Source organism: Melanostigma gelatinosum, assembly GCF_949748355.1.
Source record: "Melanostigma gelatinosum genome assembly, chromosome: 17".
In the NCBI taxonomy this organism is placed as follows: domain Eukaryota; kingdom Metazoa; phylum Chordata; class Actinopteri; order Perciformes; family Zoarcidae; genus Melanostigma; species Melanostigma gelatinosum.
The window spans coordinates 2,720,562-2,733,750 of NC_136650.1; the positions used below are offsets into that span (position 1 = coordinate 2,720,562).

Below are 13,189 nucleotides of genomic sequence, written 5' to 3' on the forward strand. Positions count from 1 at the left end.
CGTATCACTTCAGCATCACAATCACATCCTGGTACTCTGAACTATGCATGAAAAGCGATGCTCTTTAGCTCAGTTATCTGCAGGGTTTTTTGCAGCATACTGAAAAGACAAAAGAAATGTCTGTCAGGAGGGTATCAGAACCCCTCTGTATGTATGGCTGTGGCTCTGAGATCGTGCGGGTCGTCTTCCAACTGGAAGATCGCTGGTTTAATCCCCGGCTCCTCCAGGACTGTCCAGGCCGCATGTCAAAGTGTCCTCGGGTACCGTTAGACACTTCATTCCCCCAAAGGCGATGCCGTCGGTCCGTGTCGTCATGTCATGAAGTTCATTTCGGTTTAGGGTCGTGATGGGCAGGTGGCACATGAACTGGGTAAATGATCACATGAAGTGTTAAAGCGCTGTGAGTGGTCAGAAGACGAGAAAGGTGCGATATTAAATACAAGTCTGTTTACCATTTAAATGCTTTGTAACGTGTCTACACCAGCATGGTCCTTTAGTTTAAACGACCATACTGTTTGTTTTCTTCTTCTTTGGAAATGTTTGAAGTTTGTGTTGGTTCTACTGAAAAGCTTCTCCTAGCATAAAAAACAAATATGCAATCAATATCAACAATCAATATGTCATGCAGGATTTCAGAAAGATGTGTCGGAAATGAAAAACAAGCAGACGTCATAAAAGAGGATATTTATTGAGCCGGTGGGGATGTAACCTCAGAGCAGTGTGAATGAGATGTACAGTAATGTACAGTAATAGCTCAGAGGTCCCACTCTGATACAAACAATGAATAAAAGCACTGTATCACCTTGTTGGGACAGTTGTTCATGGACATGTTAAATGTTTTCATTTGTGTGCACAAATGAGAAAACATTTAAATAACAAATCTAATTTGATTGGCTGAAAATACATCAACACTGCAATAGATGAAAAATAAAATAAAAAGTACAGCGCCAATAGTGTCCAGTACACTCTTAACACAACAATGGAGACAATGTGCAACTTCAACTTGAAAATGAAAACGGCACCAAACTTTATTAGCTGATGAGAGTTTCAACCTCTTTCATGAAACCTGTTCGTCAACTATTATCAGATTGACCAAGAAAAATAGACATTTTGTTTTCATTAGTAACAATATAAATCAGACCATTACTCAAATCACAGTTAAATGGCTGCAACGAACAATTCTTTTCTTGACTTTTATTTGGTGTGTAAGATGTAAAACAGAGAAATGTCCCTCACGCTTTCCTAAAGCGCAGGTGTTCTCTTCAAAGGACTTCTCTGTTGTGCTAACCATTCAGCAAACTCACCACTGAGATATTGGAACGAGTAAGTCTTTGGCATTTCTACTAGAAGTAAAATGAGTGATTTTCTGCCATATCGCTTCCTGTCTGAGTGATAGAATGTTCTGTGTGTCCAGTGTGACAGCGTGAGGAACAACTACAGAGGGCTACTTGAGCTTCGGTAGCTGTGAGGCTCAATGCTGCTCAAACACTTCCTGGTTCATCTGCGCTTGTGTTACATCACAAAATATAAGTGCAGAGGATGTTTACAGTGTAGATTTGACAGCACTCGGATCCTCAGGCTTCAGCTGCAGCAGGATATGGCCGGCGGGGGCCCTCCAGAAGCTGAGCCCTCGATGCCAACAGAAACACATTTATTCTGCTGGGCAGTGACATCCCAGAGCGAGGAAGCCGTGAGTGTGTCACTACTATGCATGAATGTTGTGGTCCTCACTGGGACAGAGGTGGGCTGAAGACCTTCAGCAGGATCCAGAAGATCAACTGGAAAAGAGAGACCCGTGGTTGGGCCGGTCTTCGTCATTGGAATTGAATGGTGTCTCTGAAGAAGAGTGAGCAGCTGATCAGCAGGCAGCCAACAATGTGTAGAGCTGCAATATCTTCACATCTCACTCTGGGAATTCAAGATCTGTTTGGACCAAAGCAGAGCCTCTGATGGTGGGAACAGTGGAAAGACCAAGACGTGTTTGGTGAGTGTTACTTTGTATCCGTCCAGTTTCAATGAAGCATGTTTTACGATGAGTTAACCAGCTTAAGACTAGTTCAGTGTAAAAGAGAAACTTGAATTCAGAAGGTGAACAGTTGTATTTTTCTGTTTCCAGATCAATGAAGAAATTGTCTGAAGTTTATTTCCTCAGTGGACTACATCTACCATCAGTAGTGATTGGACGTCCACATACAGTGCCTTGTATTCACCCCCCTTGGATGTTTCATCCTTTTGTTGCTTTTATACATGAAATCATGGTCAATATAATTTGGCTTTTTTGACAAGAATTTGCAAAAAAAACCACTTTAATATCAAAGTGAAAACTGATTTTTACAAAAGAATGTAAATACATTTAGGTCAGTATTTAGTAGATGCACCTTTGGCTGCAATCACAGCACTGAGTGTGTGTGTGTGTCTCACTCAGGCTGGCACATCTGGACACTGAGATTTTTCTCTATTCTTCTTCAAAACAGCTCACGCTCTGTCAGGTTGCTCAGGGATCGGGCGTGAACAGCTCTTCTCAAGTCCAGCCACAGATTCTGGATTGGATTGAGGTCTGGGCTTTGACTTCCACTCCAGAACATTCACCTTGTGGTCTTTGAACCGTTCTGTGGAGCTTTTGCTGTGTGCTTGGGCTCCTTGTCTTGCTGGAGAATAAATCTTCTCCCAAGTCGTAGTTCTCTTGCAGACTGAGTCAGATCATCCTCCAGGATTTGGGGATATTTCTCTGTATTCCCCTCTACCTTTACAAGCCTTCCAGGGCCCGCTGCTGAGAAGCATCCCCAGAGCACGATGCTGCCACCACCATGCTGCACGCTGGACATGGTGTCTTTGTGCTGATGTGCAGTGGTTGGTGTTCATCAAACATAGCGTCTAGTCTGATGGACAAAAAGCTCAATGCTTGTCTCATCAGACCAAAGAACCTTCTTCCAGTTGACCGTGGAGTCTCCCACATGCCTTTGGGTGGATTCTTTCTACACTGGCTTTCTCTTTGCCACTCTCCCACACAGCTTGGACTGGTGAAGAACCCGGGCAACAGTTGCTGTCTGTACAGTCTCTCCCATCTGAGCCACTGAAGCTTTGAACTCCTTCAGAGTGGTCCTCGGTGTCTTGGTGTTCTCCCTCATCAGTCCTCTTCTTGCCCGGTCACTCAGTTTGTGAGGACGGCCGGCTCGAGGAGATTTAAACAGGTGCCACACTCCTTCCATGTCTTCATGATGGACTGAACTGAACTCTGTGGGAGGTCCAGTGAGTTGGGAATATTTGTGTAGCATCTCCTGACTTGTACTTTTCAATGATCTTTTCTCTGAGTTGCTTGGAGTGTTATTTTGTCTTCATGTTGCAATTGTAGCAGGAATACTGATGAACCAGAGACTGGACCTCCCAGACACAGGTGTGTTTATACTACAATCACTTGACACACATCAACTGCACTCAGGTCATCTCCATCTCACTACTTGTCACACTGCTGGCATCTACTTCTGTTGAGTTAGGTCAGTCACTTTGAAGAAGGTGAATATTTATGCAAACACTTATTTTACACAATATATTTTTAATTAATTGACATTATTTTGTAAAAATCTGTTTTCACTTTGACATGAAAGAAGCTTTTTTTGCAAATTCATGACAAAAAAGCCAAATTATACTGACCATGATTTCATGTATAAAAGCAACAAAAGGGGAAAACATCCAAGGGGGTGAATACTTTAAAAAGTGAAGAATTTTCCCATTCAACAAGCAATCCATTATCAACATAGTTGCAGATAACTTTTCTGTCGACTAATCGATTATTCCAGCCCTGAATATGCAATTTCATTTTCATGTTCAAGACAATCTGACATTTAGTTTCATGTCATAATGGAGCGTTCTGGAGAACACTGACAATGACTTTTTTCTTTTTCATTTTGGTAGCAGTTCTGCCTTTTCATAAATATGGGATTTTATCATCGATTTCCTAATTTGGTCATACATCATGTGCACACAGTTGGACAATTACATCTCAATAAGATCATTTAATTACAATATTGTTCCACATCTTACAGGTCAGCAAACTTAGCCATGTTATGAATAAATGCATTAGATGCGTATGCTATAAAGAGAATGTCTGATGTGGTTAAATACATTAGTGTTGAATATAAAGCATGCTATTGTGCACTAAAACCAGCATATTATCTCTGTACCTTTAAATCTAAAGCATGGTAAGGAAGAGAAAGCCCATGATAAAGTTCAGTTTGAAACAAGCAATATCATAGCAGAGGAAATAGACATGAAGTAAAAAACGACACATGAGAATGTGCTGCTGGTATTATGTGTCACTGAAAACCTCCAAACGGATACTTTCTGACACGGCCATGTTCTTAATGAGTTCATGTTATATATATAAAGTACTGTATGCCTCGGGAACAGCGTTATATATATTTATAGTATTTAACTATCACAGCTGACTGCAATTAGACGTTTGTTCCAAAAAAATAATGTACATCAAAGCAACCAAAGCATTTCATTCATTTAGTCCTCGGTCTCACACACATTGTATTTGTAAGTGACTAACGTTGGACGTCTTATGGCTTCAGTAGGTACGTGTAGTGTGAGTGTCTCTCAGTGACACTGACCCCATGTGGACATCAGCCTTCTGTTCATCAGTGATGTCACAGGTGAGCCGTGAGGAACACATAAACATGACTCAGCACAATCAGACAGGAAACAAAGCGGCGCTGCAGGCTGTCATGTTTTACAGTTGAACTAAAGGAGCGCTGGGGAGACATTTAATGGGACTTTGCCTTAAGATGGTGGCCAAAGACAAAACCCAAATCCAAGCCTCACAACACAGACACTAGTCTATGGTGAAACTGCCCTCCACGTGATAGAACCGTTCACTTAATACAGACTTCATTATGAAAGTCCTCTACACAGAGCCTGAACAGGTTCCTTGTCTCTGCAGTCAGTGAGGATTGTGAACCAGACCATCAGGGGCACTGTGAGACTCTTCTGTCCTGAATCACAGCTACACGGTTTCCTTTGACCAGGTCGTTATAGGTTTGCCTCTTTCTTTCTTTTCTCCTCGTGGTGATGCCTACAATTTCAGATAATGCAAGCTGTGAATTTGGTTCTTTTGGGTTCAAATTTGTTCATTTCTTCACACCCAGAATGCACCACAGGCAGTCACCTGGTCCCAAACTGGTCTGATGGTGAATCATGACAGAAGTAGTTCCTCAGGACAAGAATTACAACGCAACAATAAAAAGCAAGAGAGTGATTCTTTCTCTTCTTTGAACGCTCCTTTTATTACTGAGGAGTGTTTACTTTCTGATTCTGAACTTTGTACTGCGATCCATGTGAACAACATTCTGACTGAGGACACATCAATAGTGTTATAGTGTTGAGCATAAAGTGACATGAATAAAACTTCGCTGAGTTTGTGATGAAGGTGCAATACAATTGTTTAGTGACACTGCAGAGCCCGGAGGTGCAGAACAGCGTCCCGCTGGAGGAGGCCTGGTACCGCTGGACTGATGTCGGCTCCTCAACACTCTGCGTCTTCTCTGCGTCTGTGGAAAAGACAGAGATCACTGAATAAGCAGCTCTTCTGAACAGCAGAGCTCCAACATGAGGTGGCCGTGTGCAGAGGCTGGTGCTGGCCTCTGGTTGGTGCAGTACCATTGGACTTCTGGAAACCTGGACACTGCCCTAAGATCAAAATAGGTCACATATGAACTCATCAAATGAACTACAGGAGGCTGGTTTTCGCCACATTGCTTTGGATAATTTTTGGTCTTAATTGAGCAGTTTTGGCCTCATTTCCATCGGTAACTACCAGTTTGCTTACTTCAGGTGAGCTCTGTTTTTGGTCACTGCTTGGTGTCAGACAACCAATCAACAATCCTCGATACATCCAAATGTAAGGACGGAACCGTATACGGGTACATGGTATGTTATAGTAGGCTGTAACTGGTGGTGCATTTCTCTGCTAACAGACTCATCTGAAGAGTGAAGCAGTGGGAGAGCTCTGTGAATCCTTTAATTGTGTGGTTCCTGCTGGTTTCACAGCACTCAGACAATGTCACACTCCTTTCTCTATGGCACACATTCTAAATAGATGAAGAAGGCCCGACTGTGTGAGAGTATGTGAATGCGTGTTCCTCTTACAGTATCTCAATTAGAAACATGCATTAGGGCATGTTTCTTTCCTCTGTGTCATATCAGTTGATCCCAGCCTGTAATCAATATCGAAAATACAGCAGCATGTAAAGCACACTGGCCTTCTGTAGGCTGTCGGACACACAAAGAAGCTGAGAAGGTCGACCAGTCTGTACGTCTGGTATCATTGTGATCGCCAGTAATCGGACTGAAGAAATATATTCTGCATATTCTGGGCACAGGCCAAGAACAATAATTGTTGTAATTCTTGTCCTGAGGAACTACTTCTGTCATGATTCACCATCAGACCAGTTTGGGACCAGGTGACTGCCTGTGGTGCATTCTGGGTGTGAAGAAATGAACAAATTTGAACCCAAAAGAACCAAATTCACAGCTTGCATTATCTGAAATTGTAGGCATCACCACGAGGAGAAAAGAAAGAAAGAGGCAACTTGGTGCCAAATAAAAAGAATTCGGCATCAGTATCAATCAGCACAACTTACTCAACTGTGGCCAAAATGAGGGTCGGACTATTTTTATATAACACGGCTAACCACTCAGTTCACTATAACAAACGAGTCAACGTCTGGCATTGAAAATCTTACAGAAGTAAAAGAACAGATTGATGTTTTCAAAAAGAAAAGTACTTGTTCTGCAGAATAACTGCCCTTGTGAGTGCTATATTAGTATGTTTTGTATTATAGTTATTAGTGGAACTATTTATAACTATTTATAAGACCATTATACCTTTTGAACTTGAAAACTGAACCTACCAAGTAAGTAGTTCGTGATATACCTCTCACATGGACTTTAGAGGCCAATACTGATATTGATAGCTGAATATTTCATATATGGTAATGGTATATCAACAAATACTAAGAAACATAGACACAATAAGCCAATTGTGTTGCTCCTTTGTTTGGCTCAAGTACATGTATGTGTCAGATAAATGTAGTGGAGGAGAGGTACAAAGAAGGGCAGAATGGTTCACACAACTAAAGTACCTCAAAGTTGTACTCTAATAGTACATAAAGACGAAAGGACAGCTGGAATCCCTCCATCGCACTCTCTAAATCTCATACACAATATTCATTAAATCCTTTGGAGAGGAAATATTGGTTCATGTATTATGGTCACTTATTATTATTACTATGGCCCATGAGCAGGGCTCATCGTGGCCTCCAGACCTTCATCACATCACCCGAGTGAAGCTGCAGATTGAGCCCAGCTGACCTCAGCTAAGCTACCTGCACTGACCATGCTGTCTGTCTACTCACCTACTCCTGCTGTTCATAGTGATCTAAAGCTCGCAGGTTTCTGGTTTGGGACTTTTTGAAATTTAAATTGAACTTATGCATTCATAAAACCAAAACACGACTGAAAACACATATAGCAGGTGTTCAAATGTAACCTGAATATCACATGAGATGCACGAAGGGGCTTACCTTAGATTTAACTTGTCTTCACCTTGTCCTTAGCAGACACAAGCTTTTCTTTAGGTTCCCCACTGTCTTTCATGTCTTCGTTCACCGTGGCCTCCTCATCATAGTCTTCTTTTTCTTCCTCTACGTCGAGGATCACACTCTGACGAACACTGACAGAGATCACCAATGCCTGGATGATGCCATAGATCAAAGCAAACTGAGGGAGATACTCCTGAATCAACCAGAGTAGTCCTGCCATTCCAACCGTGGAGACAAAAAACATGGCCATACCGTGGAACCACAGCCTCAGAGCTCCCTGGACCCCCAACACCTCCAGGATCAGCTTGGCAGGAGGGGACACGGTCCACAGAAAGCCAACGACAAACAGATCAAACAAGTGGCGGAGGAAGTTGAAAGAGATTTCGTAGTGCTCTGGAAGGATTTCCACCTTCAAGCTGTGCGCAAAGATTCGGAAAGGAGATGTCAGCTCAGAGGAAGGAGGCATAGGAGACGGAGGAGGGGTTCCGTAGTCAGAAAAGTCCCCATCAATATCACAGTCATACACATCTCCACTCCGACCATCACGTTTCCTTCGTCTTAATCCACTTGGTTCTGTTTTCCTTGGCCACGAAAGGTAAGACGTTGGGAGATATTTATTCCACCATCTAGAAACATGCTCTGGATTTGCACTCATCTCCTGTTTCCCAGCGCTGAGGACTTCTATTGCCATGGGCGGAAGCTTCTCCTGCGCCTCCCAGTACTCCTCTGATGGACTACTTTGGTCATTTTGACACCTCCACCCTCCCCAGATCCAAGAGGTCCACCCCCCCGTGCCGTGATTGTGGCCCTTGGTTATCCCCGGTGTGGTATTCTCTGACACTGCACTGCTGCCCCATGAGCGCACCCACCCCCATGCTCGGCCTACCACAGCTGTCATGCTTTCTCTGAGCATGTTGGAGTTGAATTGTAAGTGAAGACACGCAGTTTTCCTCTCGCTGACGTTGTGAGCTTACTGGAAAAGCATGCATGTACTGTCGGTTCAGTTGTAAAGTTGTAATACTTGTTCACAAGGATTCAGGCCTAGGCACATACGTCCTCAAGCCATAGACACACCTGTGGGTGTGTTTGAGCAGCTCAACAGACACAGAGTGACACCTCCTGCTTACAATGCTCTTAATGAAATGACAGCACTTGTAAGTCAGGCTTCTCGTCTACATGTCTTTGGTTTAACCTGGCAACCATTGGCCAAGGTTGCTTTCAAATAGCTCAAAGTCACCGTAGAATATGCACAATGAGCAGGTTAGCACTAGCTAGTTCCTCGTGAACAGGTTGAGTTGACTTTTTAAACGTCAACAGACTACAATTAACGTCATTGTTTGACAAACTTCTTCAACTTTTCAATCTTTCGGAACACATTGCTTCAGTCTTCACACCTGCAAATCAAACAGAAGAAGCGTTAACGTTAGCTGAACCGTAAGCACAATCGCACGTCAACGTGAATAAGAGTTAGCTAAGTTCCACGTCTTCATGGTCGTGCAGGTTTTTAACGTTAATAGAAAGACAGGTTGGTTAGCAACTAACGTCAGCTGGCCAAACCTATACTAACACATTTAGGGAAAAATGTTTGTCGAGTTTTGGGTGTGTCTCAGCTAATATGATAAATAAATGCTTACCTTCAACTACGTTACGTTAGCTTGAGTTTGTCCGTCAGACCGTAAGCTAGCCCTCTTTGTTAGCATCAAATAAGTCGGCACACAGACCCAAGTTGCTCAACTTCTGGAGGCCGTGTTGGAAACACACTGACGGGTTTGTCGTTTGGATTTAGCTTCCAGATAAAGCTCAGTAACGACGGGTATTTCCACCATTGACGGTGCTGCTAACCAGCAACAAAAAGGTAACGTGCACCGGAACGTTTATCGTTAACACTACCTAGCTAATTATGAGAACAAAGACGGACTACCGGTTAGGTGTCGTCCTTCAAAATAAAATACTTGATAGTCTTAACTTAATTCATGCGTATGCTCTTTACTAGGTTCCGTGCTTTCAACACACTCCAAGCTCAGACACGTGGCCGCAGTCTTACCCGCTGACATTCACGTTGAGACACCAGTATTTTTGATTGCGGGTGTAGCCTCAAATACATGTTCAGCGTTTGAAACAGTCAACCAGGTGATTACATTACAGCTGGTTGGTTTTATAGTCTTAACCAAACAGCCCTCCTCCAAGTACCTGCACGGCCTTAAAGTGAAGTTGGAAAACATGCGAGAATGTCTAAAAATGCACAATATTGTCATGCTGCCCAACAGTCAGCCAGAGGTACATGCACACTGGAGGATCAAGTCACTAGCTACCAACTGGACAAGGTTTGGTACTTCAGCTGCCTCATGTGATCAGTCATTCAGTATGTTAATAGGTTTGTATTTAAAAGTCAGAAGTTGTAAAGCAGCAGTGGCCAGTGTCATTAGTTACAAAACCAACAACTCCATCATTGTGTAGTACTGGAGTATATTGCCTGTCTTTTTATTGTAATAAACCTGCAATCACTAAAAATAAAGAAACTCAAGTTCTTTTCAACCATTTATTTGAAATGTCTTTAAATACATCCACATGTCAAGGGTTAGAGGGAAGAGCCCGTTTATTTATTTATTTATTTATATGAACAGTGACAGTTGATTCTTCGTTTCCTGGATGACTTGGTATGGACCCGTCTTTGACGCTTGCAGCAGTTCAGGACTGTCATCCAGCTTGGGCTGCCACCGTCGTACCTGACAACATAGAAATATCAGTGACCAGTGTTTGGCTTCCACAAGTTTCTCAACAGGAGGTCAAGCAGTCAGAGTGTCTCAGTGCGCTGCGAGTAGACTTCAGTTTACATCAGTAGAACCAAATAACTGAATCATCATAGACCAAACTCAGACAAAAGCTATGGGAGAAAAGCTAGAAGCCCCATTTGAGGGCCCTAACCAAGCGTTATACATTAAGGCATTAGTCAATATTACAGCAGATTATAGCCAAGACACTTCTGCATTACCTCAAAATGACACAATCATTGGGCTGAACTTCGAGAGAAGTTAGTCCTCGCAGCTGTTCAACTGTCACGTCGACTCCTTTCTGTCAGCCTGGTGACGAGCTACAAGGCAAAGAAATGTGCATCAATATCGACATGGCAGACCAACGACACGTTCAGGGACCACACACACCGTTGGATGTTTTACCCTTCTACTCTAATCAAGTAGTTTTTTCCGAAGAAACTTGTCTGTACAGTTCTGGATAACTGGGTCAGTTTCATTGCAATACAGTGGCAGCAGAATGCAGATGTACTCAATACAATATAACCAGGCCTACGGGTAAGTAAGACAATGTTTGTGAGCCAAACTGAGTTTCTAGTTAATAATAAATGGCATTACTGAAGTGTCGCAGTACAAACATTAAGACCATCAGTCATTCAATTTGTGTCACACCACCATAATGCCTTTCATAAACGCAGACAGGTTGTAATGATATAGAACTTTTCATGCGTCCCCCATGATGTAGAATAAAATAGGTTGTGTTGTAGGGGGAAACTATGAATTGTCCAGCAGTTCTATGATTTGCAGTAAAAGGGGTAAAACATAACACCAGTGGTGTAGTTATGTGGTCAGAACACTGTGAAAACATCTTCATGCTTTTGTCAGAGACTCTAGTCTATGAAATCATCATGCCACATAGAACTACAGAACAGAGGCTTTTAGATCCCAGACTTACCTAGAGAGCAGTCTCCAGCTAGTCCGCTACTTTAAACACCTGGGGAGTACAGAGAGGACAGCATCAGAACCAGTTCTCATGTTCACACTTTGTACAGAGAATCTGTAATATGCATGCTCAGTGCACTGTGAAAGAGCATCATGTATAATCAGAGACTCTAGTCTAGTAAATCATCACAGTAGCATATTGTTCTCATAGCACATCATTCGCGGGCATCAGTCCTGGTCCTCACCATGGCTGCAGACCTCTCACTGAAGGCAGGACATGTACTGTAACACCCAGCAGGCAGGAGAACCATCTGGTGGTCCTCAGATGCACCCATCTTCAGTCAGTGAGCCTGAAACAGCAGGAGAGTTCATTTATATTACTCAGTCAAGGGTTGTAGTTCCTTTCTCATGAAAGCAGTTTAAATTAAATATACATCTATAGCAGTATATACACACACACACACACACTTATATATAAAAAGCAGGGACACTGAAACATCTTCAGGATCAGATACTGTAAGTTACATAAAGATATACACGTGACATACATATTAGGTAAGACTAGTGAGCTGAGAATCATTTTAAAGTCAGCATTTAAAGCGTGTAGTCTGGAGAGTTTAGAGAAAATAAAACTGTACATTTTGTGTTGAAATGGCATGGAGTCATTGGTATTGATAACCTGTAGTCCTACTACTCTCCAGGAGGATCAGTTAAAGCATTTCTGTACAATGGCGACCTCACTTTGGAGTCACACTATTTAATTAAGTTACTTTTCATATTTATCTCAGTAATATAAACAGATGTGTAATACAACTAAATTAGTTTGGAGGGTTATTTTAGAAAATATGCCACTTAATTCTGATAAACGCAATGTAGCCTCTTATTTAACTACCACATTAACGTTCGTAATGCACTCAAACATGTAACGTTAGCCAATGAAGGACTGCTTTCCTGAAAACTGCAGCCACGTGGCATTTCTCTGAACGGTATAATAACCACCGACTCACTGTATTCATCCACCGCCAAGCCTTGTTCTCTCAGAGTTCCTTGGACACAGTCTTCATAGCAGTAACTCATCGAGGAGACTCATTCTCTACTGAGAGAACGAGGTCGCAGGTCCAAGGCAGTTTTCCTGCCTCGTGGTCTTCTCGCAGGGCCATGTGCACCGCGTGGAAGAAGCACAGATGACGCTGCTCTTCTTCTTTCATAAAGGAACTACGTCATACGCCTGAAACGCACGTAAGGAATATACTCAGTGTTTAGCGTTACCTTCCATCGCTTCTCTCTAAGTATCGAAATCTGTGAAAACTCCAGATGACTAGTGTTCACGTCCTACTCTGTAAAGCGCCGCCAGAAAGAGAATGAACCAACGTCCGGCCAGGGTTTATATACCCTGGTCCTTCCCAGCACCCACGTGATTTTGGTGTCCCCAATAATGCCTGTTTGTGCAAATTATACAACAGTCTATGTAAAATATACCATGGATTAAATGGACATTTCAACAAAGAGAAAGTACAAGAACAACTTAAATACAATACAAAGGGACCATTCATGTTTCATTACTATGGACATATGTCTTTCCCCCTTTTGGGGTACTTATAAAGTAAACTAATGTCTTATTTGAAGTCTTAAGATGTTCATTTTAGCAAATGTCTTATCAATTTGATTTCATATGAATAGGAAGAAAGGGTCGAAAGGGAATACATATAACACTTGAGCCGCAACAAAAACTAAAGCTATCTGTCTTTGACTATTCATCCAAAATGTAAACTTGGCTGTGTGAACCCATGGAATTTGAACTATTTGAGCTGTGGTTTGTGGGGTTTTGTGGAGGACCTATTTGACAGGGTACTCAAGCTCAACTCTGAAGCAGGATGGAGCTATTCTTTGGCTACT

The 13,189-nt window shown here is 42.4% G+C and overlaps 1 protein-coding gene and 1 long non-coding RNA gene across 2 annotated transcripts; both read right to left on the reverse strand.

Moving 5' to 3' along the window:
* Positions 1-3,502: 3,502 nt before the first annotated feature.
* On the reverse strand, positions 3,503-9,474 carry cUnh6orf47 (chromosome Un C6orf47 homolog). The gene is made up of 3 exons (XM_079287968.1): positions 9,236-9,474; positions 7,584-8,995; positions 3,503-5,549 (listed from the first exon to the last, which is right to left on the reverse strand). Exon 2 carries the CDS (start codon positions 8,512-8,514, stop codon positions 7,591-7,593), a length of 924 nt encoding a protein of 307 aa, XP_079144094.1. The 5' UTR covers positions 8,515-8,995; positions 9,236-9,474; the 3' UTR covers positions 3,503-5,549; positions 7,584-7,590.
* Positions 9,475-10,132: 658 nt separating this feature from the next.
* Positions 10,133-12,635, reverse strand: LOC306791631. The gene is made up of 5 exons (XR_013772764.1): positions 12,301-12,635; positions 11,539-11,643; positions 11,307-11,345; positions 10,594-10,692; positions 10,133-10,327 (listed from the first exon to the last, which is right to left on the reverse strand). It is a non-coding gene; the product is annotated as an uncharacterized lncRNA (long non-coding RNA).
* Between the last annotated feature and the right edge of the window lie 554 nt (positions 12,636-13,189).

Bases quoted from the DNA above. Each gene is read 5' to 3' on its own strand.
- cUnh6orf47 (XM_079287968.1), bottom strand. From the start codon at position 8,514: ATGCTCAGAGAAAGCATGACAGCTGTGGTAGGCCGAGCATGGGGGTGG.